Source organism: Dipodomys spectabilis, unplaced genomic scaffold, assembly GCF_019054845.1.
Source record: "Dipodomys spectabilis isolate Male_0828 unplaced genomic scaffold, ASM1905484v1 ptg000296l, whole genome shotgun sequence".
NCBI lineage: Eukaryota > Metazoa > Chordata > Mammalia > Rodentia > Heteromyidae > Dipodomys > Dipodomys spectabilis.
In genome coordinates this window covers 622,285-645,410 of record NW_024870973.1, presented here as the reverse complement: position 1 = coordinate 645,410, position 23,126 = coordinate 622,285, and the positions used below count along the sequence as shown (strand labels likewise).

General features: G+C 57.1%; 1 protein-coding gene across 2 annotated transcripts in view; it reads right to left on the bottom strand.

The window, feature by feature from the left end:
* Nucleotides 1-4,190: 4,190 nt before the first annotated feature.
* Etv6 (ETS variant transcription factor 6) overlaps nt 4,191-23,126 on the bottom strand; it is a 103,188-nt gene continuing 84,252 nt past the window's right edge. Inside the window, exons 3-9 of one of the 2 annotated variants that reach the window (XM_042701538.1) lie at nt 22,153-22,317; nt 19,516-19,650; nt 14,211-14,750; nt 9,601-9,743; nt 8,691-8,791; nt 7,523-7,644; nt 4,191-7,490 (exon numbers count right to left, since the gene is read on the bottom strand). In XM_042701538.1, the coding sequence (XP_042557472.1) occupies nt 7,539-7,644; nt 8,691-8,791; nt 9,601-9,743; nt 14,211-14,750; nt 19,516-19,650; nt 22,153-22,317 (1,190 nt within the window). In that variant the 3' untranslated portion in view covers nt 4,191-7,490; nt 7,523-7,538. Of the gene's footprint in view, nt 7,645-8,690; nt 8,792-9,600; nt 9,744-14,210; nt 14,751-19,515; nt 19,651-22,152; nt 22,318-23,126 lie in introns of both variants that reach the window. The other variant, XM_042701537.1, reaches the window with a different exon arrangement.

Below are 23,126 nucleotides of genomic sequence, written 5' to 3'. Positions count from 1 at the left end.
GTGGGGCCGGGCATCCGGGACCACGGCCTGGTTAATTCTGGCAAGATGCGTGTCTCTGGCTCATGATTGGCTGAGGCAGGCTTGGAGCACCCCTCTCGGCTCCCACCCCTGCAGGACCCTGCGTGTGGCCCTAGCTGGTCTCAAACCTGCCACCCTCCCGCAGATCTCTGTTGGCCTTGCGTTCTGGAGAATGTCGACGCTGTGGGTTTGGACGTTCCCAGCAGTGGCAAGGCCCTGGGGCCGCTTCCCCTGCCAGGGCTGGAGTGGTCATCAGCACTAGCCAGGGCCATGCCCTGTCAGCCCTGTCCCCGGCCAGAGGGATGCCTCCTTCCTCCTCCCTCCTCAACCCTCCCCCCCTCCCTCCCGTCACTCCAATCCTGGTAATGTGAGAATGCTCAGGTTTCCTGGTGTAGAGGATGGACCAGGGCCTCACCAGTGCCAGGCATGCCCTCTAGCACCTGCCCGTACTCCTGGGTTCAGGGTCTCCTGTCCACCTGTCCATTCCCCTCCTGTGCCTTCCTCCCTCATTTGCTGCGTGTGGCATCTCCCTGGTGACTCAGTCCTGCCGATTTTACTGATTTATTATTATTATTATTTATTTTATCCGTTGTGGGGCTTGAACTCTGGGCCTGAGTGCTGTCCCTCAGCTCTTCAGCTCAAGGCTTGAGCTACACTGTAGCTCTACACTTGAGCTACAGCACCACTTCCGGTTTTTTGGTGGTTTACTGAAAGTAAGAGTTTCACAACTTTCCTGCCCGGGGCTGGCTTTGAACTGTGATTCTCAGATCTCAGCCTCCTGATTAGCTAGGATTACAGGTATGAGCCACTGGCGCCCGGCTATTATTATTATTATTATTGTCCTGGTGCTTAAACTTGGGCTCTGTCCCTGAACTTCTTTGCTCAGGGCTGGCGCTCTACCCCTTGAGCCACAGCACCATTTCCAGTTTTTTGGTGGTTCATTGGAGATAAGAGTCTCAAGGACTTTCCTGCCCAGGCTGGCTTTGAACCTCGATCCTCAGATCTCAGCTTCCTGAGTGGCTGGGATGACAGGCGTGAGCTGCGGCGCCGGCTGGTTTTGCTGGCTTTGTGTGGGAAGGTGAGAGTCTGGGGACTCCTCTTGGGCTTGCAGACAGCCTGACTTCTGGGATGACTCTGAGTTCAGGACCCGCGCTCTCCGGTCACTGCTGGCCTCCACCTGTGCCGCTAGAGGTTTCTGCCTCCATTGAATAAGAAACTTAATTATTCGTCGCTCAGATAGAGTCTCAATTATCATCCATCCATCATGAAGCTGCATCGCACTTGCTTTGGAGCAGATGTGAGGGCCAGCAGAGCCATTAGGGGAGGATGGCCGGGCTCTGCGGGCCTCCTTGCCTGGCCTGGGACATCACAGCTGGGGATCCCCCCCCCCCCCCCCCCCCCCGCTCGGTGCCTGTACTTGGGGGAGGAGTCTCAGCTCACTTGTGGCCTGGGGGCTGGCCTTGAACTACAACCCTCCCGATCTCCTAGAATCTGGGAGCCCAGGGACGCCACCCCGGGCCTTGGACTCTACCCCATCCCGCCTCCCAGCACTGTCGCCCAGCTTTATCTCATACACCTCTAGCCTGGGTGGAAAATAAGGGGACCCTGGGCTCATGCCCGGCCACCACTTCTCCAAGTGTGTGGGGGGGGCAGCGCCCCTGGACCGGAAGTCCAGCCAACATCCGTCTGGCGGGTTCTCCCGTGCCAGGCCACGGGCGCTGCATGAGGAGCCCAGGGCCTGAGAAAGAAAGCACAAACTTGGAGGTAGGAGTCTGTATGCGATGCCGCTCCCTCGTTCACGGGCCATGGGTACGTGGGGTGATGGACCCGCTCCCTCATTCATGGATCATAGGTGTGGGGTGATGAGGACCAGACACTATTGATGCCCAGATACCCACAGCAGAGGTGGAGGGTGGAGGGCAGCCTGGACAAGAGTTAGCTAGAGCTCATCTCAACTAACAGTCTGGGCATGGTGGTGCACAGCTGTTTTTCCAGCTACCCGGGGGGAAGATTCCAGTCCAGGCCCTGGCCCCAAGCAAAGAAAGTGCAAGAGTAAGCTAAAGCAGAAAGGCATGGAGGTCTGGGGTGAGGGCAGAGGTCATGCCCAGCAAGGGCCAGCCCTGAGCTCAAAGCCTAGTGCTGCCAATAATAGAAGTGATGATGACGATGAATAAAAGATGTGGAATTAGAGAAAATCTGTGGTCATCTGGCTCAGAGAATACATACGTCTGAGAGATGAAAAATTAAGACATATGATTATCTGAAAAATTGTAATAGAGCTAAAAGCCCTTTCCAAAAACATGCCTTAAAAAAGGCATGTGCTAGCCGGGCGCCAGTGGCTCACGCCTGTCATCCTAGCTACTCAGGAGGCCGAGATCGAGGATCACAGTTCAAAGCCAGCCCGGGCAGGAAAGTCTATGAGACTCTTATCTCCAATAAACTACCAGAAAACCGAGAAGTGGCGCTGTGGCTCAAATGGTAGAGTGCTCGCTTTGAGCTGAAGAGATGAGGGACAGCGCCCAGGCCCTGAGTTCAAGCCCCATGACGGACCAAAAAAAAAAAAAAAGAAATAAAAAATCAAAACTCCAGGGTGTTATTTGTCTCTCAGCCAGCGGGGGCTACAGCTGCACACCGGAGCCTGCACTGTAGCGTTGTGTATGCTCAGCCTCATGCTGTGTAAAACTATGATTTTCGGTGCTAGATCGTCGTCACTGGAACAGGAAAGGCCTGGCTTATAGCCCTATGCATGTGCATGGACACCATGTCCAAACGGGGTGGTGAGAACTGGGCTTCTCCTGATGTTTGCTTGACTTAAACAGGCTACACCCAGACTCAACTTGATGTTGAAATGCAAATGGTTTGTTTTTTGGGGCACCGACTCTGCTGGATTTTCCCGTGTTGTTTCTCCTCATCCAGGGAATCAGAAAGTGAGGCTGCAGGGGACAGGACAGTGCCCCGGCTGGAGCCGGTTGGCACGGCCGCACGGACATGTGTGTCTGAACTGATTTGCCTAATGAGCAATGCAAATGGCCGGCTGGAGCTGATTTTACTGGAGGAAGAGGCTGGGGCTGGGGGAGAGCTTGCGGACCCCAGGTCCCAGCCTGGGAAAGGGGTTCTCGGCTCCCAGTGGTGCTAGACGGGGGCTGCTTTTGCTGGCTAGGTTCCCAGTGCACGGATCCAGAAGAGGTGGTGGTTGGTTAGGATGAGTCTGCAGCTCTGGGGCTTTGTCATGGACTTTCCCACTCCTAATTCTATACTCTGACAGAAATCGTGCCAGCAGGACAGTGTGTGTATAACAGTGTGTGTACGTGCTAGGGTTGATGCCTTTCCATTCCTGCCCTCCCTCCCTCCCTTTATGTCCAGTACTGGAGTTGAACCCAGGGCCTCATCCTTGCTAGGCAGGTGCTCTCCTGCTGAGCCACACCCCAGTCCTTTTTGCATCAGTCATTGTTTTTCAGATTAGACACTCCTAGCTTTTTCCTTCTGGGCCTGACGCTGGACCTCCATCCTCCTCTTGCCACCTCCCTGGTAGCTGGGACCAGGGAGTCCCTGGCCAGGGCCTCTTCCTTCCAGACGGGTGGGCCCGGCAGGTGCAAGGGCCCCAGTTTGCCATTCAAATCACCTTTAGGCGCAGCTCCTACCTTCCTAGCTGACTGCTTACTGGGGCCTGTGTGGCGAGTGTGGTTGAGACTAACAGTGTTTCTCTCTCTGTGAGCTCAGTGAGCATCATTACACCCGCCACTCTATCAATGCCTCGGCTGAGCAGGCCAACAGCCTTTGTGTGTCAGACAGACCTAGGGACCCCAGGCTTCCCGCTCTGGGCCAGTTCACAAAGGGTGCACCGACAGTGTGCACTTCTCAGACACTGTCTCGCCTGAGACCCTCTGTTTCAGACTGCTTGCTAAAAACCCATGTAATCTTCCTTCTCCAGCTCTGGGCTGGTGGGTGTGGCTGAGACGTGAGACGTGGAACTCTGGGCAGATTCCGGCTGTGCAGTGGCCTCCAGGCCTGGGGTCCCGGTCCCTCCCCGCCCCCCCCCCCCCCCCGCCTGGTTCTGACATCTCAGGCCTGAGGGCTGCTGCCCAATAGCAGCCTGGACCCCATCTCTGTTCAGAGGAGCCAGGACTGGCCTTCTGGTCACTAGACAGACACTTGGGACCTTGCACTTTTTTTTTTTTATAAAAAATTTATTGAGATGATGTAATTATAGGCTTTTCTTTAAAAATTATTTGCAACTCACTGGCCCTGAGAAAAGGCATTTTTTTTTTGTTTTTGTTTTTGTTACATTCATTTGATTCAGTCCCTTATAAACCCCACACCTCATAAACAAGAGATTAGAAACTAAACCAAGAAAAAAAAAGAACAAAAAAAGAACAAAAGAGCCTTTGAGATTCGTCCTGGCTTGCCGGTGGGCACGGAGAGAAATCTTCAAGAATGTTCTCTCGGCATAGTAAGATCAGGAGCTTACAGTGGCACAGCGTTGATGCAGACAGGCCGAGGGTGGGGGTGGCCCTTGGGGGCGCTAGATGGGTGGGGATTATGGGGGCCCCGTGCCCCTCCCCAGGCCTCTGTCAGAGGAGGAGCGGCTGGCTGAGTGGACGGCAGGTCTAACTAGCACCGAATGGTTGGGCAAAGAGATTGCTTTTGTTTTCCTCTACTTCCCGAATCTTTTATCTTGGGTCCAGGCGGGCTGCGTCAGGTGCGGCTGCTGGTTAAGGTTTCACAGGTGTGCACGCGGCGTGGGCCCTGCCTGGGCAGAGGCCGGTGGGCAAATTCCAACTGAAGCAGTGTTCTCATCTGGGCAACATGTCAGTGTAAAGGGCGTGGATGGAGGATTCTAAAGTACTCTTAGAAGAAGAAAAACCATTGGCCTGCGGCTCCTCTTTTCCAGTGGGGACCCTCAAAGGCTGTGGGTTTTAGGGGTGCTGCTTTATGGGAGGCTCCCTAGTCTGGGGTCAAGATTGAGAGAGCGGTGTTACTCTGCACACCCCACCTGCCAACCGCCACCAGCATCACTGGATCCAGCCCCGGCTCCGGGGAGCTGAGGCCGGCAGGGACTCAGCCGCAGAGCAGCCTTGGCCCTGCTTCCTTCGCCCGCCTGCAGTCTGAGAGTCGCCATTCTCCTGATTGCCATGGCTGACGCCTTCGATGCGGTCCGGGGCAGATGCGTCGCCCCCTCTCTGCTCAGTGAGAGGATCCTGTAGGGAAAACGCGGGGGCCGTCCTCCAGTCCCTCAGGGTGGTGGGCGCGCGTGGCTATGAACTCGTCAGGGTCTGCAGAGGGCAGGCCCTGTGCCCCGGGGTGGCATGGGCGAAGGGGTGTCCATAGCGAAGAGGGGCTGGGACATCTCTACAGGGCCTGAAGATGGCCCTCAGCCTCACTTCCTCAGAGGATGCTTCAAGTCAGAACTCCCCGGCGAGGGACGTCCCTCCAGAACGCACTTGCGGTGCTGAGGTCAGAGGCCCAGCCTTCTATGTGGCGAAGGGCAAGAATGAGCCTTGGCTTGCAGGAAGAGCAGCGTGGCGCCTGCTCTTGACTCCAGGGGCCTCGGAGAAGCTCCTGGCCTCTACCCACCATGTGACTCGGTGCCCTGGCCATCTTAGAGGCTGGACGTGGATCACCACTTTTCTCTCTCTGCAGTTCTGGGGTCGAACCCAAGGCCTTGTGTGCACTAGGCAAGCACCTGACCACACTTGAGCTGTGTCTCCATCCCATTTGCTTTTTTGCACGAATCTACTTATTCTGAGCTACTCCTGAGCTCTTGATCTTCCTGCCTCTGCCTCCCAATACCCATGCCCAGTTCCCTGAACACTCTGGAAAGGCTGGGATCTGCTGGAATACAATCACCAAAACCCTTCACACAGAAAGCAGCATCCTGTCCTCCTGAGGGTGGATCGGGGAAGCACGGGGTGCAGGAGTGGGCTGGCCACGTGCGTCTACCTGTGCCTGGTGGCCAGCCTGGGCAGAGCAGGCTCGAGAACCCCAGTTGGCTCAAGTCCAGTCTCTGGACCACCGTGCATCTCCCTGCAGCGGGGATGGTGGCCGCTGTCAGTGAGCACAGCCCGGGCTCTGCCAACCGTTGCTCGTGGAACTCAAGTGAGCCCCGGGTGTCAAGGAGGAAGCGGGGGGATGGGTGAGGGGGCGCTGTAAGGCAGATCTGGATTTAGAGACGACGCTCCACACACTGCTTCACTGACCTCGCCTGGAGAGTAGCCACAGGCGGTGAAGCCGGGAAGAGAAAAGATCTGCAGCTGCTGCATGCCCGGCCGCAGGAGGCGCTGCCCACCGACAGACAGGAAGAAGCGAGCGCATGGCCCTCTGGAGTGCAGCATGCGAGGGAGCAAAGAGCAAGGCCGTTGGGGAACTTCCTGTCTGCACCAGCTTGACAAACCCCAAAGTGGGAATGGACTCCAGGGTCCCCCTGCCCCCCAACAAGACACACTGTGATCAGTGGCTCCCAGGAAGCTTTAAAGAAGGCCGAGAACTGAAGTAAGGGGGAAAAAAATCCACAAGGCCATGGAAAGTGACACCAGGCAGCCTTTGGAATGAACTGGAGGGGCTTTTCTTTCCACTAACCTGAATAATCTGTTTCAGGAAAATTCTGCCCAGTTTCTGGACTGCTAGGCCTGTGTGGTCTTTCTCTATTTCTCCTCTGTGGTCTCTGCACGCTAAGGCCTGGGGCCTGGGCCTTCCACACAGCCTGGGAGGGCGCAGATGGGCGCTGATCTTCCCCGGCGATGGTGGCCTCCCTGTGCCACCTCCCTCTGATGAGACATCCGAGTCACTGGTCTGTTTTGGTGGCAACAAACGCCACGATTCTCTAACGGGCTGACTCTGTGGAGAGGTATAGAGTACAGCAGCAGGGGGGAGGGCGGGAGGGTGCAGGAAGGAAGGAGAGAGAGCAAGGCAGAGAGAGAAATGGCTTTTCCTTCCACGAGATCCTTGTTAAAAGCCTCTCTCCCCGTCTCCACCAGGACCCGCTGGGTCTTTGTCCCAGCAGGGCAGACCTAAGCCACAAGCGGGAGAAGGAGGAAGTCCCTCCTCCGGCAGTATTCTCTTTTCTGACCAGCTAAGCTGGCCGTACTCTAAGATTTGCAAAAATAATATATATAGATATATATAAAATCAATATATATTTCCATAGGAAAACAAGATCTGATGTCTTCCCCTGTATGAACGATGAGAATTCATGTCGCAAGTTCTTAAAAAACAAAAACCAGAAAGAAAAAAGAACACCACCGGAGAAGACAGGTCAGGGAGTCGTAGACGGAGGCTGCGGGGAAGGCGAGGCTGGCGGGCACCGCCCTCGGGAGGCCCGGCTGCCTCCGCCAGGGGAGACCGGGTGCCCGGGGCCTCCTGCTTGGAGGCGGAGGCGTTCCCGCCACGCTGGGTCTTTCCCTGCTGGCTGTGCCCAGCGGGCCACTGTGCCGGAGCTCTGGTCGGGGCGGGCGGCGGCCTGGCCCAGCCGGGGCCTGGCGGCCCCGTTAGCGGTCGCTTCTGTGGCCTGGCCTGCGGCCCCCTCAGCAGTCATCTTCTTGGAACATCTGCTCATCCAGCTCCTGGGACTCCAGGTGCTCCAGCCGGTCCGTTCGGCCACTCATGATTTCGTCTGGCGTTTTCATGAACCTGGGATGAGGACACAGGAGTGAGGGGATTCCCGAGCCATCACCCGGAAGGCGGGGCCGGGCCACCGCTGCCACGGCCACCCAGCCACCTCGGCGCAGAGCCGGTGATGCACACCTTCCTGCTGCCACGGCATGGCAATCAGCCGGGGTCAGCCCAGCACCGTGACCGGCGGTCGCAAGATGGCTGGAGACAGGGCTGGAGGCGAGGCCCAAGCCCACGAACACTGGACCAGCAAGCTCGAGGGCTTGAGTTCAAACCCCAGTACCACCCAAAAAACCACCAGCGGCCATTCACCAGGACCGAGGGGCGGGGGGTGGGAGGGGGAGGCACAGGAACGGAGGGCCCCTGCCTTGTTCTATGATGGGAGTAACTGTCTACACACGCACGCATACGGCTTAAATCTTCGTGTGTCAGCACTCCCACTCCTTTTGTGTTGCGTGTTTAGCCTCCCCGCTGAGGTGCCCTGCTAACCACCACTGCACCAGGGTGCAACCTGCTTAGCTTTGGCTTCACTCAAGTTCACACATGAGTAGGAAACAGGTGTATGTTTCTCAAATCCTCACCAAGCAGCACTGATATCCAGTATGCAGTATGCACACTCACACGGCTGCGTCTCCTAACAGCAGAGGAGGAGGAGGAAGAGGAAGAGGAAGAGGTGGAGGAAGGGTAGAGGAGGGGAGGGGAAAGAGGAGGAAGGGAAGAGGAGAGGATGAGGGGGAGGAGGAGGAGAGGAGGGGAAGGGAGAGGGGGAGAGTAGCGGAAGAGGGGAGGAGAAGGGAGAGGGGGAAGTGGAGGGAGAGAGAGAGAAGGAAGGGAGGAGGGTTGTGGGAGGTGGAGGAGGGGAGGAGGAGGGGAGGGAGAGGGGGAAGTGGAGAAAGGGAAGGGGAAGGGGAGGGAGAAGGAGAGGGGGAGGTGGAAAGAGTGGGAGAAAGAAGGGAGGAAGAGGAGGAGGGGAGGAGAGGGAGGGGATGAGGAAGAGAAGAGGAAGAGGTGGTGGAGGGAAGGAGGGGGAGGAGGAGGAGGAGGAGAGGAAGGGGAGCACTTACCTGAACAGGAGCCTCTGGCCCGGCTCCTTCTTGATAATGTTGAGCTTGTAGTAATGGCGCAGGGCTCTGGACATTTTCTCGTAGGTCATGTTTGTTCTGTTCTGTTTGTTAGGAGGAGGAAGAGAGGAAGACGTGAAGTAAACCTCCGAGGCACTGGGGCAGCCATTACAGCCAAGCTCCTGTGGTCTCGGCGTGGCCTGTGCCCCTGCTCATCCTCCACGCTTCTCCGTGGGCCGTGGGCTTTCTCATGCGGGGCCACGTTCGGCCACCGCACCCCTTTGTCTGGAGGGCTGGGAGCTTTAGTGAACGCGGCCCAGCCCAGAGCGGCCTCCGGAGATGTCCCGCACCCTCTAACCACGCAGCAGCCGCAGCGCTCATTCTCAGGCTTGTCTCTGGCTGTTGGGTTACGGACGGGTGAAGCCCAGGTTGGGCAGCAGAAACACAGTGGCTGTGAGCTCTGGGCTTTGGCGTGGCGAGGGAGCGGGGGCCTTGCCGTGCGGTCTGCCTGCCCCGGCCTCCCGCCTCGCCTGCCTCCCGGGCTCACTCGGCTGGGCCCCTGGGATGGGCTCTTCTGCGCGTCTGAACTACAGAAGACGTTGTTTTCAATTCTAATTCTTCAGAGCTCTCGCACTGTTTGTTGGGAAAGGGACTGATGTCTTGCAGACAGAATGGAGGTGACTGTCCTGACGCCCCCTGTGGGTCACAGGACTCGTGGCCCTTCCTAACGGCGGCGGGGGGGGGGGGGGCAGGGACCTGGTCCACGGAAGTGGCACAGGAGGGACACTGAGGCAGACCACCCGACGGCCTGGATGCGCACACCTCCCTCTTCTGCACCATCTGTCCTGCGAGGAGCCAGGCAGCGATGGGCCCACCCCGGCCCCCTGGCTGAGGGACCCTGTGCCCCTCTTACCTTATGGTTCCCCCACAGTCGAGCCAGGCCGTTAGGATCCACGATCCGGAATATTTTGGACTCTTTGTCCTCCCATCGGATGAAGTTTTCGTACCGGCTGTCGGAGAGCAACTGGTAGACGTAATCCCAGAGCAGCCTGCAGTCTGTGGAGAGAGGGGCGTTGCTCACACTGGGGCTACGGCTTCTCCTCCGTCACCAGGACCAGAATGTCTGGGCGACAGGCAGCGCGCGGAGCCCTAGACGAACGGGCTCCGAGGCCTTGGGGGGGGGGGGGGGGGAGGCGCGCTTGCCGGCAAGGCCTCCCTGCAGTTCAGACAGTGGCGGGGTCGCAGATGAGAGGCTGGAAGACAGCGGTGGCACTGGTGGGAGGCCCCGAGGACGGGGACTGGGGTGGCTGAAAGTGGCCAAGGAGAATGGGGGGGGGCGTGGGGGAGTTGCAGCTAGTGTGGTTTTAATGAGACACATCTTCCCGTTGGATCACAGCCTGATGGGTGCTGAGGCAGACAGACTAGGCGTTCTAACCGGTGCACGGCAGGCCTCATTTGTGGCTTGGTGGCTGGTAAGGGACCTCTGACAGAGCCAAGGACATGCTCGGCTGCAGCCCTGAGGATCTGGGGGTCCCACTCTGGGCTCCTGCACTTCCATGCGCTGGGTTAGGCTGCGTTGGCGAGCTGGGAAGGGTGGCCCGTCCAGACTAGGAAAACCCTTTTGCTGGAGACAGGGCCTCACTACGCAGCGCAGGCTGGCCTTGAGCTCCCCACCCTCCCGCCGCCGCCCACCCAACGCTGGCATTGTAAGCAGATGCCACTGCACCCTGGTAAGACCTGGACTTTCCCACAGCCAACACAGCAAGCCCCCCCTCCAACCCCCCCCCGCCAGGCAAGCGCCCTTCTCTGTGGTCTACACCCAAGAGGGCAGCTCCTCCCTCTCTTCGGAACAATTCAAGGGACAGGAGATGGACGAGGTGCGGCCCGAGGGTGCCATGCCGTCAGCTCCCAGCTTTCCATGCCCCGCCCAGTTTGGTAAGTCATGTCGGGCACGGCCTTCGTGGCCACACACACACACATACACACACGTGCCACATGAGACTCAAGGTCTGTGTGACCTAATGTGGTCTGTGTTCTCAGAAGCCAGGAGCAGGTGGCAGTCTCTGGGAAACCTTAAGACTTGCTGGAAAAATAAGATTCTACTTGACTCCTGCACTGTGAAATCCCTCTCTCTCTGTGAACAGTGCGAGGAGGAGGAAGAGCAGGAGGAGGAAGAGGATGCGGTGCTGTCACCAGCCGAGCCTGAGCGCCAGCCACAGCCTTCCGCGTGCCTGCAGCCAGGTCTCCTCTCTCCTGCCTGGGCCTGGGCCATGTGATGTCAGGACGATGGAGCGCCAGCCCCTCTGCCCTCAGAGCTGGCCCCTCCGTGTCCACCCATCCCGTGGCGGAGGGAGGGTGGGGACAATCCAAGCCTCAGGACAGACCTGCCAATGTCGCCCTGGTGCAGACAGAACCACCTAGGCCACTGTCAAAGCCCTAGGAGGTGATGAGTTCCTCGGCCAGCAGAGGAACTGGCAAACGCTCACAGCCTGTACACTGCCAGCCCTGCGGCGAGGCGCGTGCTGTACTACTTGAGCCACATCTCCACTTCTGGCTTTTTTGGTGGTTAATTGGGGACCAGAGTCTTATAAACTTTCCTGACTGTGACCCTCAGATTCGGCCTCCCAAGTGACTATTATTAATAGCGCATGGCCATCGGCTCCTGGCTCTACTTTGGTTTTAAGGCGCATTCTATTAGATAAAAGGCCCGTCTTCCTTCTGTTCCTAGATGCTTTGTAGACTGTTAAGCTCACCTCGAATCTTCAGGCTTTGTCAATAAGATAATCTAGGAAACCATGGTCACCTCACTGGGCCCCGCCCAGCTGTGGACATGTTGAAGCAGAGGTGGGCATTTTAGAGAGATACTCCTTCCTCCAATGGTCTCTTCCATGAGGGGATGATTATGAAAGGCTGTAGCTTAGATAGAATGCTGGTTTTGGCTGCAGAAAGCGAGTTCTTGCTGTCTCCTGCCAGGTGAGGTATGTCGTGTGTCCCCCCCCCCCCCCCCCCCCCGGGCTAACAGGTCCTGTAAAAACCCTTCCTGTGGCTGCGGGGGAAATGCTTCCCAGCCTGCCTCTGCCTCCTGCCAGGGGCCCAGTGTGTACACACTGGACAGGGACTACAAATAGGCGTGCAAGTCCCACATAACCAACAGCTTCCACGCCAGGTGGCTGATGCTAAGAATTCTGGGTAGGCAGGTTGAGCCATGGTGCCAGGGGATGCACGGAGGAAGGGCGTGCTTTGCGGTCGTTCGGGGTTGTTGTAACACTCAAGTGCAGGACTTCAGGCACCAGGACAAGGACGCCAAGGGGCTGTTTTTTAGTCATCTGACCCTGGGTTCCAGCTACGAAGCAGGCAGAGGGCACCTGCGACGAGGCTGCTCTGGTGCCAGCAGGCACTGGCCAAGTGTGGATTTTCTGACTGTGATACTGGGGTGAGGCCGGGCGTCTGCCCAGCGTCTGACGATGTGCGGGCTGGTTCCCTGCCGGGCATGTGACCACACGGCTCACCCCCTTGGGCAAACCGGAGTTTCCAATCTTCCCAAGCCCTTCTCCTGTTTCCCACACCCAGGCCTGGCAGGGTGGCTGCTGTGTGTCATCTTTTAGAAACACTGCCCTCACTGCCTTTTTTTCAGGGCACTTTGATTTCTGAAAATGAGTGCAGAACCGGCCCCCACCCTGAGGGACGAAATCCCCAGGATCATCAGCCCCGCAATACCCTACCCTGCCCTCCAGGGCACACAGGCTGAGTGTGTGCAGGTGTGTGAGGTGTGGACCCCTTGCACCAAGGCCCTGCTCTGCCCTATACAGCATGCAGGCGAGTGTGTACACATTCCAGTTTTTTTTTAACGGGAAAGAAGGTGCTGGTATTTGACCAATAAGGTTAAAAAGTAGTAGTGAGGGACTGTGAGGAAAGAACAGTCTGGAAGGTGTTGGTGTAGGAAGGGTCTGGAAGGTTTCTGACAGGTCTAAGTATAGGTGTAGAAAGGGCCAGGAAGGCTCCCTGATGGACAGGTGCAGGTGTAGGAAGGCTTCCTGATGCACAGGTGCAGGTGTAGGAAGGCTTCCTGATGGACAGGTGTAGGTGCAGGTGTAGGAAGGCTTCCTGATGCACAGGTATAGGTGTAGGAAGGCTTCCTGATGCACAGGTGTAGGTGTAGGAAGGCTTCCTGATGCACAGGTGTAGGTGTAGGTGTAGGAAGGCTTCCTGATGGACAGGTGTAGGTGTAGGTGTAGGTGGGCTCCCTGATGCACAGGTGTAGGTGTAGGAAGCCTTCCTGATGCACAGGTGTAGGTGCAGGTGTAGGAAGGCTTCCTGATGCACAGGTGTAGGTGTAGGTGTAGGAAGGCTTCCTGATGCACAGGTGTAGGTGTAGGTATAGGAAGGCTTCCTGATGCACAGGTGTAGGTGTAGGTGTAGGAAGCCTTCCTGATGCACAGGTGTAGGTGTAGGAGGGCTTCCTGATGCACAGGTGTAGGTGTAGGTGTAGGAGGGCTCCCTGATGGACAGGTGTAGGTGTAGGAAGGCTTCCTGATGCACAGGTGCAGGTGTAGGAAGGCTTCCTGATGCACAGGTGTAGGTGTAGGAAAGCTTCCTGATGCACAGGTGTAGGTGCAGGTGTAGGAAGGCTTCCTGATGCACAGGTGCAGGTGCAGGTGTAGGAAGGCTTCCTGATGCACAGGTGTAGGTGTAGGTGTAGGAAGGCTTCCTGAAGCACAGGTGTAGGTGTAGGTGTAGGAAGGCTTCCTGATGCACAGGTGTAGGTGTAGGAAGGCTTCCTGATGCACAGGTGTAGGTGCAGGTGTAGGAAGGCTTCCTGATGCACAGGTGTAGGTGCAGGTGTAGGAAGGCTTCCTGATGCACAGGTGCAGGTGTAGGAAGGCTTCCTGATGCACAGGTGTAGGTGCAGGTGTAGGAAGGCTTCCTGATGCACAGGTGCAGGTGCAGGTGTAGGAAGGCTTCCTGATGCACGGGTGTAGGTGTAGGAAGGCTCCCTGATGCACAGGTGTAGGTGCAGGTGTAGGAAGGCTTCCTGATGCACAGGTGTAGGTGTAGGTGTAGGAAAGCTTCCTGATGCACAGGTGTAGGTGTAGGTGTAGGAAGGCTTCCTGATGCACAGGTGTAGGTGCAGGTGTAGGAAGGCTTCCTGATGCACAGGTGTAGGTGCAGGTGTAGGAAGGCTTCCTGATGCACAGGTGCAGGTGTAGGAAGGCTTCCTGATGCACAGGTGTAGGTGCAGGTGTAGGAAGGCTTCCTGATGCACGGGTGTAGGTGTAGGAAGGCTCCCTGATGCACAGGTGTAGGTGCAGGTGTAGGAAGGCTTCCTGATGCACAGGTGCAGGGGTAGGTGTAGGAAGGCTTCCTGATGCACAGGTGCAGGTGTAGGAAGGCTTCCTGATGCACAGGTGCAGGGGTAGGTGGGCTCCTTCATAGACAGGTGTAGGTGCCCCGATGGACAGGTTCAAGAATGCTCCGATGGATGCCCCTCCTGCTACCGCAGCCCTGGGGCTGGCCCGCACTCACCTGCTATTCTCCCGATTGGCATGGCGTGCTCCTCTGGCGGGGACACGGACACCATGATGTGGTTCATGTATGCCAGGTCCTCGCGGTGTGACAGGTTGATGGGCTTCCCTTCCCTGTGCAGCCCGTCCTCGGACAGCCGCGACTGTTTGAAGTCCACCGTGTGCCGGGGGTTGAGGATCAGGGGGTGCATGATGGGGCTGGGCATCAGCTGGATGACCCGGGCGTTCTCGGGCCGGGGGCTGCCGGGCTTGGCGAGGGCCTCGGAGGGCGGCGAGCGGTGGTTGCTGTCCGCGGGTGACACCGACAGGGGGTAGGCCTCCTGGTGGTGGTTGTCCTGCTGCAGCCGGGGCCCCGGCGCCCGCTCGGCTGGGGACAGGCGGCGGAGCATGTTGTCCAGCGGGGACCGGAGCGGCCGCGGCTCGGGGTCGGGAGAAGGCCGGTGGTTGGTGGTGATGGGCGAGCGGTGCAGTAGCTCGATGGTGGGGGGGTTGTGGTGCAGGCTCTCCACCGTCGGCCGCGGCGTCCTCTGCACGCAGTTATCTGTGCGGTACAGGAGAGGGCGCTGGGTGCGTGCATGCTGGGGAGACCCTGTGTGGCACCAGGCTCCAGGCCCGGCTTACAGACACTCTGCCCTGCAATCCTGGCGGCCTCTTCTGCTCCTTCCCATTCCCATGCCCTCCCTTGGCTCTGCCTGTGGGCACCAAGTTCCTAAGGAATGTCTGCAGTCTCCTCCACCCTGGTGCTCTACCGCCTGGGCCATGCCCCTTGCCCTTTCTGCTTTAATTTCCACGTGGGGGTCTTGCAGTTTTGCAAACCTCAGTGGCCCTTCTACCTACAGCTGGGAAGAAAGGTATCCACTACCACGCCTGGTGTGTTGGCTGCAATAGGGTTTTGCTAACATTTTGCCCAGAATGGCCTTGACTTGTTCATTTTTCTGCATCTCTGCCTTATGAGTAGCTGGGATTATAGGCATTACCATCCCACCTGGCCTATAAATACTCTGGTTGACTTACACTTCCATAACCAGATTTTTATATTCTCTACCTCTAGTTGTTGCTGCTAATAATAACAATGGTTAACGATGACTACATCCTACACATCGGATCCTCCTGTTCAAGTCTTTGGACACTCAAGCCGGATGTGCGCTGCTCCTATTTCTGGATGAGGAAACTGAGGGGCAGGCAAATGCACCCCAGGCAGAGAGCTGGGGATGAGAACCCCATGTTACTCTGTCACATGGAAACGGCTCATGCCAAGATGTGCTCAAAGCACCACAGTGGCCGCTGTTCACCAAACAGCAATGGTTTTGATTAGAGAAAGCCAGTCACCAGCCATGGGACAATGTCTGCACACAGAGCTTGTCGTCACAGACATTGCTCTTGTTCATTGAGCAGAGAACGCTAGAGAAAGCCAGAGACGTCGGCCTCCTTGCTGTCCACAGAAAGAACTCACAAAGGAGACTCAAGAGCACACCAGGGGATAAATGGAGACAGGGGCGGTAGTTCCTTCAACTTTTGTAATAAGAAAATGGAGATCTCTCTCCTCCTGGGGCTTGTACGCAGGGCCTGGGCACTGTCCCTGGCTCCAGGTTAGCACTCTGCCACGTGAGCTACTGCTCCACTTCTGGCTTTTTGGTGATTAAGAGTCCCAGGGATTTTCCTGGCTGGCTTTGAACTACAATCCTCAGATCTCAGCCACCTGAGAGCCTGGGATGACGGGAGTGGACCCTAATCAACAAGACAGTAGACAAAAGAAATATTGCTCGTGACGTTAAAACAGCATCTCTTGCCACCAGTGCATATTCTTTGCTGCCGTAACTCCACACGAGTTCTTCATCACCGGGGTAGCTATCAGTAGGAGACTTGCTTGACACCTCACAGATCTCAAAAGTAATGGTAAGTAGATAACACAGGTTTATTCCGAACGTCTATGCATTTTCTTCTAAATGCCACTCACAGAATCCTGATCTAAAAACTACAGGTAAGGATGACGAAGGCCAGCTATTTCCTGGATCCATTTCCTGCCTTACAAATTTCACCTGTGGGGTCTCTCAGAAGTCCTGGCCAAGCGTATGCGCTCGGGAGGCCGAGGAGGGGAAGAACTCTCACGCCAAGGGCAAAAGAGGAACTGATGTCATGTCCTGGGGAAATTTCACTCTCTCCTGCCCAGATCTGTGGGAACAATGAGGGCAGGAGACAGCGCTCCAGATAATTCAGAGTCTACTTGTGACTCAGGATCCGGCCAGCAACAGGACTTGGAAGAACTTGATTTATTTATTTCTCCGCAGACCTGGCTGGAGGAGGAAGTACTTGATGAGGCTGATAGCATTAGAGAGGAGAAGTGGATCTGAGCGCATTTAATTCCAGGCTCCCGGTGGTCTGGGCACCGCCCTGGTTGAGGCTGAAAGGCAGGTCTGCAACGAGACCTTCCAAGCTTTGTGCTGGTTGGCAGAGCTGGCGCCCTGCACCGAGTGGGTGCTGGGGGCTGCTACTCAGCCTGTTGTGGGGAGCTGGCAGCAGGGTTCGGAAATGCCCGAGACCAGAGGCGGCAGGCAGAGCAACTCTGGACGCCGGGGTGCACTACCCGGGCGGTGGTGCATCCCTCCCCTCCCCCACCCCGCCCTGATATAGAAGCCTTCTGTTTAAATAAAACAAGGAGACTGTTCCTGACCGGCTTCCGTGTCTGTCTGCTCTTGGGAAACTGTCCTCACTGCCCAGATTCTGAGGTATAGACGGGGCAATCACGGGAAGAGGGAGGGAAAGAGGAGTCAGCCCCCGGCTGGAGTCTCCATCTCTGCCCACTCCAAGCCGCTCTCCCTGGACCTCTGGGAGACGCCGGGCTCCTCCTTATGAAACAGCCCTGGACTTCTGGAAGGTGCCCGCAGTGCCCACTTTCGGCTTAACTAGCACAGTCTCTTGTCTCTCTCTACTTGGAATTCCTGGAAATTCCATGCAACCAACTCATGTCCTAAGTAATGAATGCTTAGTGAATCTAAAACAAAAACTGCCTGTCTGTGGTCGAAGTCATGTCATGGGCTCTGACGGGGACGTGGGTACCGGGCAAGGCCCGGAGGTGTCTGTGTGGCACTCCTGGCTTCGTGGCTCCCCCCTGGGCTCCTCATCCCGGCACCCTGGGTAGATGAGCGCAGACTCTGAAGGACGCAGAACCCCAGTCCTCATCCCCAGGGAACGGCCTCCTGCCAGAGATCCAAGGGCTTCTGGAGCCCTCGTTCCCACTCTTCTTATTCACCAGAGGCCCGCTGTCCACCTCCGCTCTGCACAGCAAACCAAGCCGCTGGGACAGAGGTCATACTGCCCTGGGCCAGGAAACAGGAAGAAGAGCCTCTACTTCCCCATCGTTAAGAGTGGAAACAGGAAGCTGGGCAGGAAGAAGAGGCTTTGCTCCCTCGGCCTTTGGGTGGAGGCAGGAAGTGAGGATGGGTCTGTCCTGCAGTGGGGCGGTTCGCCCTCTGCTGCCACCATGTTCAAGGGCTGGTGAGGTTCCTGTCATCCTGGGTTCCCCCCTCCCCCCCCACGCCACCAGGCAGTGTTGCCCACAGCGGGCTCTGTTCTGCGAGTACTGAATGTTAGGTCTGCCTGAGAGAAATGGCCCCTTCCCTTGGCTTTCTCCCTGTGCACCATGTAAGTCCCTGCCCAGCACCTGTAACATGGAACTGGCAGGCCTGGGGGCAGTGGGAGCTCCCCAGGCTCCGAGGTCACCGCTGCTGTGCGGCTGGAGGCTTGCTCTCTCCCTCTCAATGAACCTTCTTCCCTTGAACCGTGTGGGAGCCTCCTTTCAGCGCCCCTTCTACTGCAGACCGGCCGGCCCTTCCAATGCATCGCTGCAGGCGGTGCCAGCTCACCGAGCCCGAGGGGGAGGGGGTGACGATGGTGGAGGGGGCACAGGCCTTGGCCACGCATGTCCGTTCAGACATCTGAAGTGGAGGTAGGGGGAACCCCGCTATCATAGGACACGGCTCACAAGGGCAAAGGACAGGGACACCTGCTCATCACCAGAGGCGGCTGAAACTCAAGCAGTGTAAGAACCACCAAATAGTGGCAATGGCTAATGGCTCTATGCTTGCTATCAGATGGGCTCGGGACAGGAAAGCCTGTCCGTATGTGGAGTATGGCGTACTCAACCTGCACATATACGACCTACATGGATACACGTGCAGTCATGCATGCACACATCGACATGGATATGTGAATACGCATGTGTGCACACACAGATCTGGATATGCACACATGATCCGCACGGATATGCGTGCTCGCCCGTATAAACACACCACTGCGTACGTACTTGTATTCTCAGGCAAGTCAATGGCAACACCAGCAGACCTGTGCCAGCACACTTCCTGTGTATCTCCATAATGGAGCTAGGAATCCCATGTGCTTTCCCTTTCTAGGCTGGCTGTGAACTGTGATCTGCAGAGCCCAGCCTCCTCAGCAGCTTGGACTGCAGGTGTGAGCCACGGTGCCTGACTTGCTGGGAGCTGGGTGTGAGGGGGAGCTGCCTGGTCCGCAGGTTAACCTGACCCTGGTCGGTCCCTCACACCAACACCTCCTGCTCCCTGCAGCACTTGCGTACTCGGTCTGTGAGGAGCTCTTAGAGCGAGACAGAGTTCCTGATGGAAGGGCACGTATAGAGAACGATGGATGGGTCCACTCACGAGTGAAGTCAGGCTGGCAGCATGGCTCCACAGGAGAGCACCTGGCAATTGCAAGGGCCTGAGTTCAAACCCCAGTGCCGCCCCAGACTCCCGAATCAGCCAAACCAACAAAGAAACCCAAACAGAAACCACGGAGCAGGAGCCAACTCGGGGCCTCCAGCCCTGCAGGGATGAGGTGGAGGGGTCACTTCTGGGAAAGCCGGGCGGACGGCCCGCAGCGAGGTCACTAGGGGATACGTGGGGGTGGACAGGGACAAATGGCCCCGTCCTGTGATTTTTATGCACGTATTCCTTGGCTTTCATCATAGATGGCGAGCAGGGGCCACCTCACAGCTATTTCCCAGGCTGAGGGGTGCAGTCATTTCCCAGAGGGCGCCCCCACCGCCCCCCGGAAACCCACTCTGCATCCTGTGCCAGGGTGTGGCCCGCCCCTACCTATACGGTGACCGCTACCAGAGCCTGTTTTCCCATGCTCGTGGCCGTCTCTCCCTGCTTCACACCGTGTCGTGAAACGTCGTCTGCTCTATGCTACCGGGACCGTCCAGCCATCTCTCCTGTCTTACCGCGGGCCTCGACGTCACGGCTGGATGTGCACGGAAGGGGCGTGGGGGAGTCTGGCGGGCACAGGCCTACCTTCCTCATGGTTCTGGTGCAGCAGCGTGTCCGGCTGGGTGTGCATCGCGTTTCCCGGGTGGAAGTAGGGGGAGAAGAGGAACCGGGGCTTCCGCTGCTTCAGAATGTGCTGTAGGAGTTCGTACAGCACATCGCCTGCACAGGCCAAGAAAGGCATGGGGTTAGGGAGCAGCGTGGCGGCGCTGGGGCGACCTGGCACAATGGAGAGGAAACCAGTGCAAAGCAGGGCCAGAGGCGGCGCTCAAGGGGTGGAGCGCCAGCCTGGCAATCTCAAAGCCGAGTTCAAACCTTAGCATGAGAAGAAAAAGCCAGGTTTAAAAAAGGTGCAAACCCGAAAGAAAACTTAATCCACCCACAAACCTATGTCTAAGAGAGAGATCAGTCTTGGTAATGCCACGTGGGGCTGGAGCTAAGGCTCCTAACAGTTCAGTGCCTCTTCTTGGCGCAATGAGGTGCCGCTGGTTCTCAATGTGACTTACCATCTGCCTAAGAATGAGCATCAGAGCTTTAGAGGAAAGTTACATTGTCCTGGCTTTGTGCGGCTAGCTCTGCCTTGCACTTCAGGCTGTGCTAATGATGAAGTCGTTAGGGAAGAGGATCTTTCTGCTCTAATCCAACTCGAGGTTCTTCACAGAAAATGTTCTTCCATGGAGATTTCTCTACAGAGAGGGGAGCAGGCCTTTCGGACCCAGGCCAGCTCCAGCCGGAAACAAAGGAGAAGAGAACACTTCACCACCGAGGGCAGTGATGCGGATCATGCTCTAGAAGAACTGGTATATTCTGGAACGCTTCCCTTCCAAAAATACATCTGTCAGCTCCTGGCGGAGGGCCGGGGCTGGCTGGAGCTTTGGCCCTTCAAGGGTGGCTGAGTAGCTGATTAGCAAAAACACAGGGGGCCCCCCCCACCCCCAGGCCTAGAGCCAAGGGTACAGGTGGAGGCTCCGGGGCTCTAGGACCATCAGGAAAAAGCCTCAAGCCTCTGACATCCCTCTGTGTGTCAACAACACCCCCAACAATGAGCGTCTGTCTCTAATTTTAGCCGCTTTTAAACAGATACTTTAATTAACAGCTTAATTTAACTGCATATTTTGGGCTGGAGATATTGCTACACTTTCCCTCTCCAAACCTGGGAAACTGGCCATACTGATTCCTTTCTTCCTTTCCTTTCCTCCCTCCTCTGCCCCTTTGTCCCAGATGAAGCCCCTGACTTCTCCCTCCTCCTCCTCCTCTCCAGAACGCTGCCCCTGGCTGCTCCTTCCTCTTTCTCCACCTCTGACCTTTGGGAGCTGGGTATAACCACTGCCTCTGCTTTGATTCGACGGAGACTCAAGAACCCTGGACAGCACAGCTCTGGGGGTTTTGCTGGGAGCAGACGGGCAGGGGGCAGGGGACACGGGGCAGGCAGTGACCACGCTTTTGGGAAGGTGGCTGCTCAGGCGGAACCTGTAGGAGACCAGGGGACCCCCGGCCTGCTGAGGACGCTGAGACTTGTCGTCATGGTGACGGCTCTGAGGAGAAGGGGACTCGGAGCCCGAAATACAGTCCTATTTTAATGGCTCGTATTTTAATCTCAAACAAAAATAAGTCCCTAATCAACACTTTTGGGTTTTGAGTTTTGGGCTCTGTGGAAGGATCATCTTCCTAAACTTTTCCTAATTGACTTTGCCTCATGCGTGCTGGATCTGATCAATGTTTTATTTCGGTAATACGCAGACTAGAAAACAAAAAAACATTTAAAAATACATCTTGATGATTACTACTACTAAAAAAGAACGGTGGGTAATTAGCAGGCCCATTTTGGAGGGGGAGGTCAGGAAATGTAAATTTAGTGTCTGAGAGTGTCAGAGCTCCTTGCAGCCAGCCCGGGCACCTTGAAGGCCCCAGCCCTCCGCAGAACAGATGCCGCTGTGTGGGCTAGACGAACAGGCGAATGAAGAGAGGGCTGGAGCATCGGGAGCCACCTTCTCACCTATGTTTGTAGCTCTCTCTGGGTCAGCGGGAAGTGGGCCACACAGTGGTGTGGTCCGTGCAGGAGTTGGAATCAGCAGCAAGCACTTGTCCTTTGACAACTCTAGACCTGTCTCTTCATGTGCAAAAAGGCAGGCAAGGTAGGGGTCGGAGGCATGGCTCGGTCGAGTGCCAGCCAGGGAGCGAAAGCATCAGGTGCCAAGCTTGAGTCCCAGTCTTGGACCAAAAAAAAAAAAAAAATGGGGGCTGGGAAGATGGCTCAGTGGTAGAGTGCTTGCCTTGCATGCCTGAGGCCCTGGGTTCAATTCCTCAGCACCACATAAGCAGAAAAAGCCGGAAGTGACACTGTGGCTCAAGTGGTAGAGTGCTAGCCTTGAACTGAAGAGCTGAGGGACAGTGCCCAGGCCCAGAGTTCAGGCCCCATGACTGGACCCTCCCAAAAAAGAAAAAAAAAGATGGCAACATAGGCCAGGCATGGTGGCTCACACCTGTAATCCCAGCTACTCACGAGGTTCCAGGTGTCAGGTCATGAGGGCGCGGGATTCAATGCCACTGCAGCCTGGGCTACTGACCTGCCTCATGGCTTGTGTGGGGGTCCAGGGTCTAGCACACACCCCTCAGAGCTGCAGGCCCACCTGTGCCCCGGCCCCCCTTCCCTGTCTGGCTCACCTGAGCCCGGAGAACGGTAACGGAAGTCCTCTTTGGTCAGCAGCAGGAGGGCCTTGCCGTTCATCTCGAAGGTGTTGCTCTCGATTGGCCGTAAGGAGAACTCGTTCTCAGCCCACTTGAGCCACTGGGCTACGTCGTCCCTGCTCCAGTAGATCGGCTGCAGGCCTGCAGGAGACAAAGCTCTGCTCAGCATGGTCTGCATCCACTTCCTGGCCTCTGGTCAGCGCACAGGCTCTGCCTGCAGTCAGCCCCGGTGTCCACGTCTTGAGGCCCTGCGTCTGCTTCCCAGCCTCTGGTAACGCTGCCAGCTTTCTAGGGTGACACTTCCAAAGGCACTATGCTGGAAGCCCAACTTGCAGAGCGAAAACCCCTTTATACCACTGCTTCACAGCAACAAACCAACAAACCCTCTGGCCTCTTGGAGGGCTCCGGCGTGCGGTCAGGCAGAGAGAGGGGCGCACTGGAGTGTCCGTATCGGGAGGTCTCACGCCCTGGCCCACGTGTGGCACACCCCTCCCCCCCCCACGCGCCAGCATCATGACCACCGTCACGTGCGGTGAAGGGGTCCAGGAGTTGGGCTGAGCTGAGAAGGTAGGCTGGGTAGAAAAGAGGATGCTCACCCTGGCTCTCCTACCACTGTACTAAGGCCCCTGGGCGGCCGAGTGGGTGCGGGGTTAGGGGCCCCTTTCTGGATGGCTCAGTCACCTGAGCGACCTGGGCCCCTGGTGAGAAGCTGGTGGACGTCGTGACCTGGCCCCTTGGGCAGGAGGGGACAGTCAGAGAGAAGACCAGCGGCCCCGAGTGTCAAGGACAACTTCCGGCAGGTGTGGGAATGGCAGAGGGCAGAATGGGGAAGGAGACCCTAATTTTTTTTTTTTTCTGCCAGACCTTGGGCTTAATAAACTCAGGGCCTGGGCGCTGCCCTTGGGCTTCTTTTGCTCAAGGCTAGCACTCTACCACTTGAGCCACAGCAC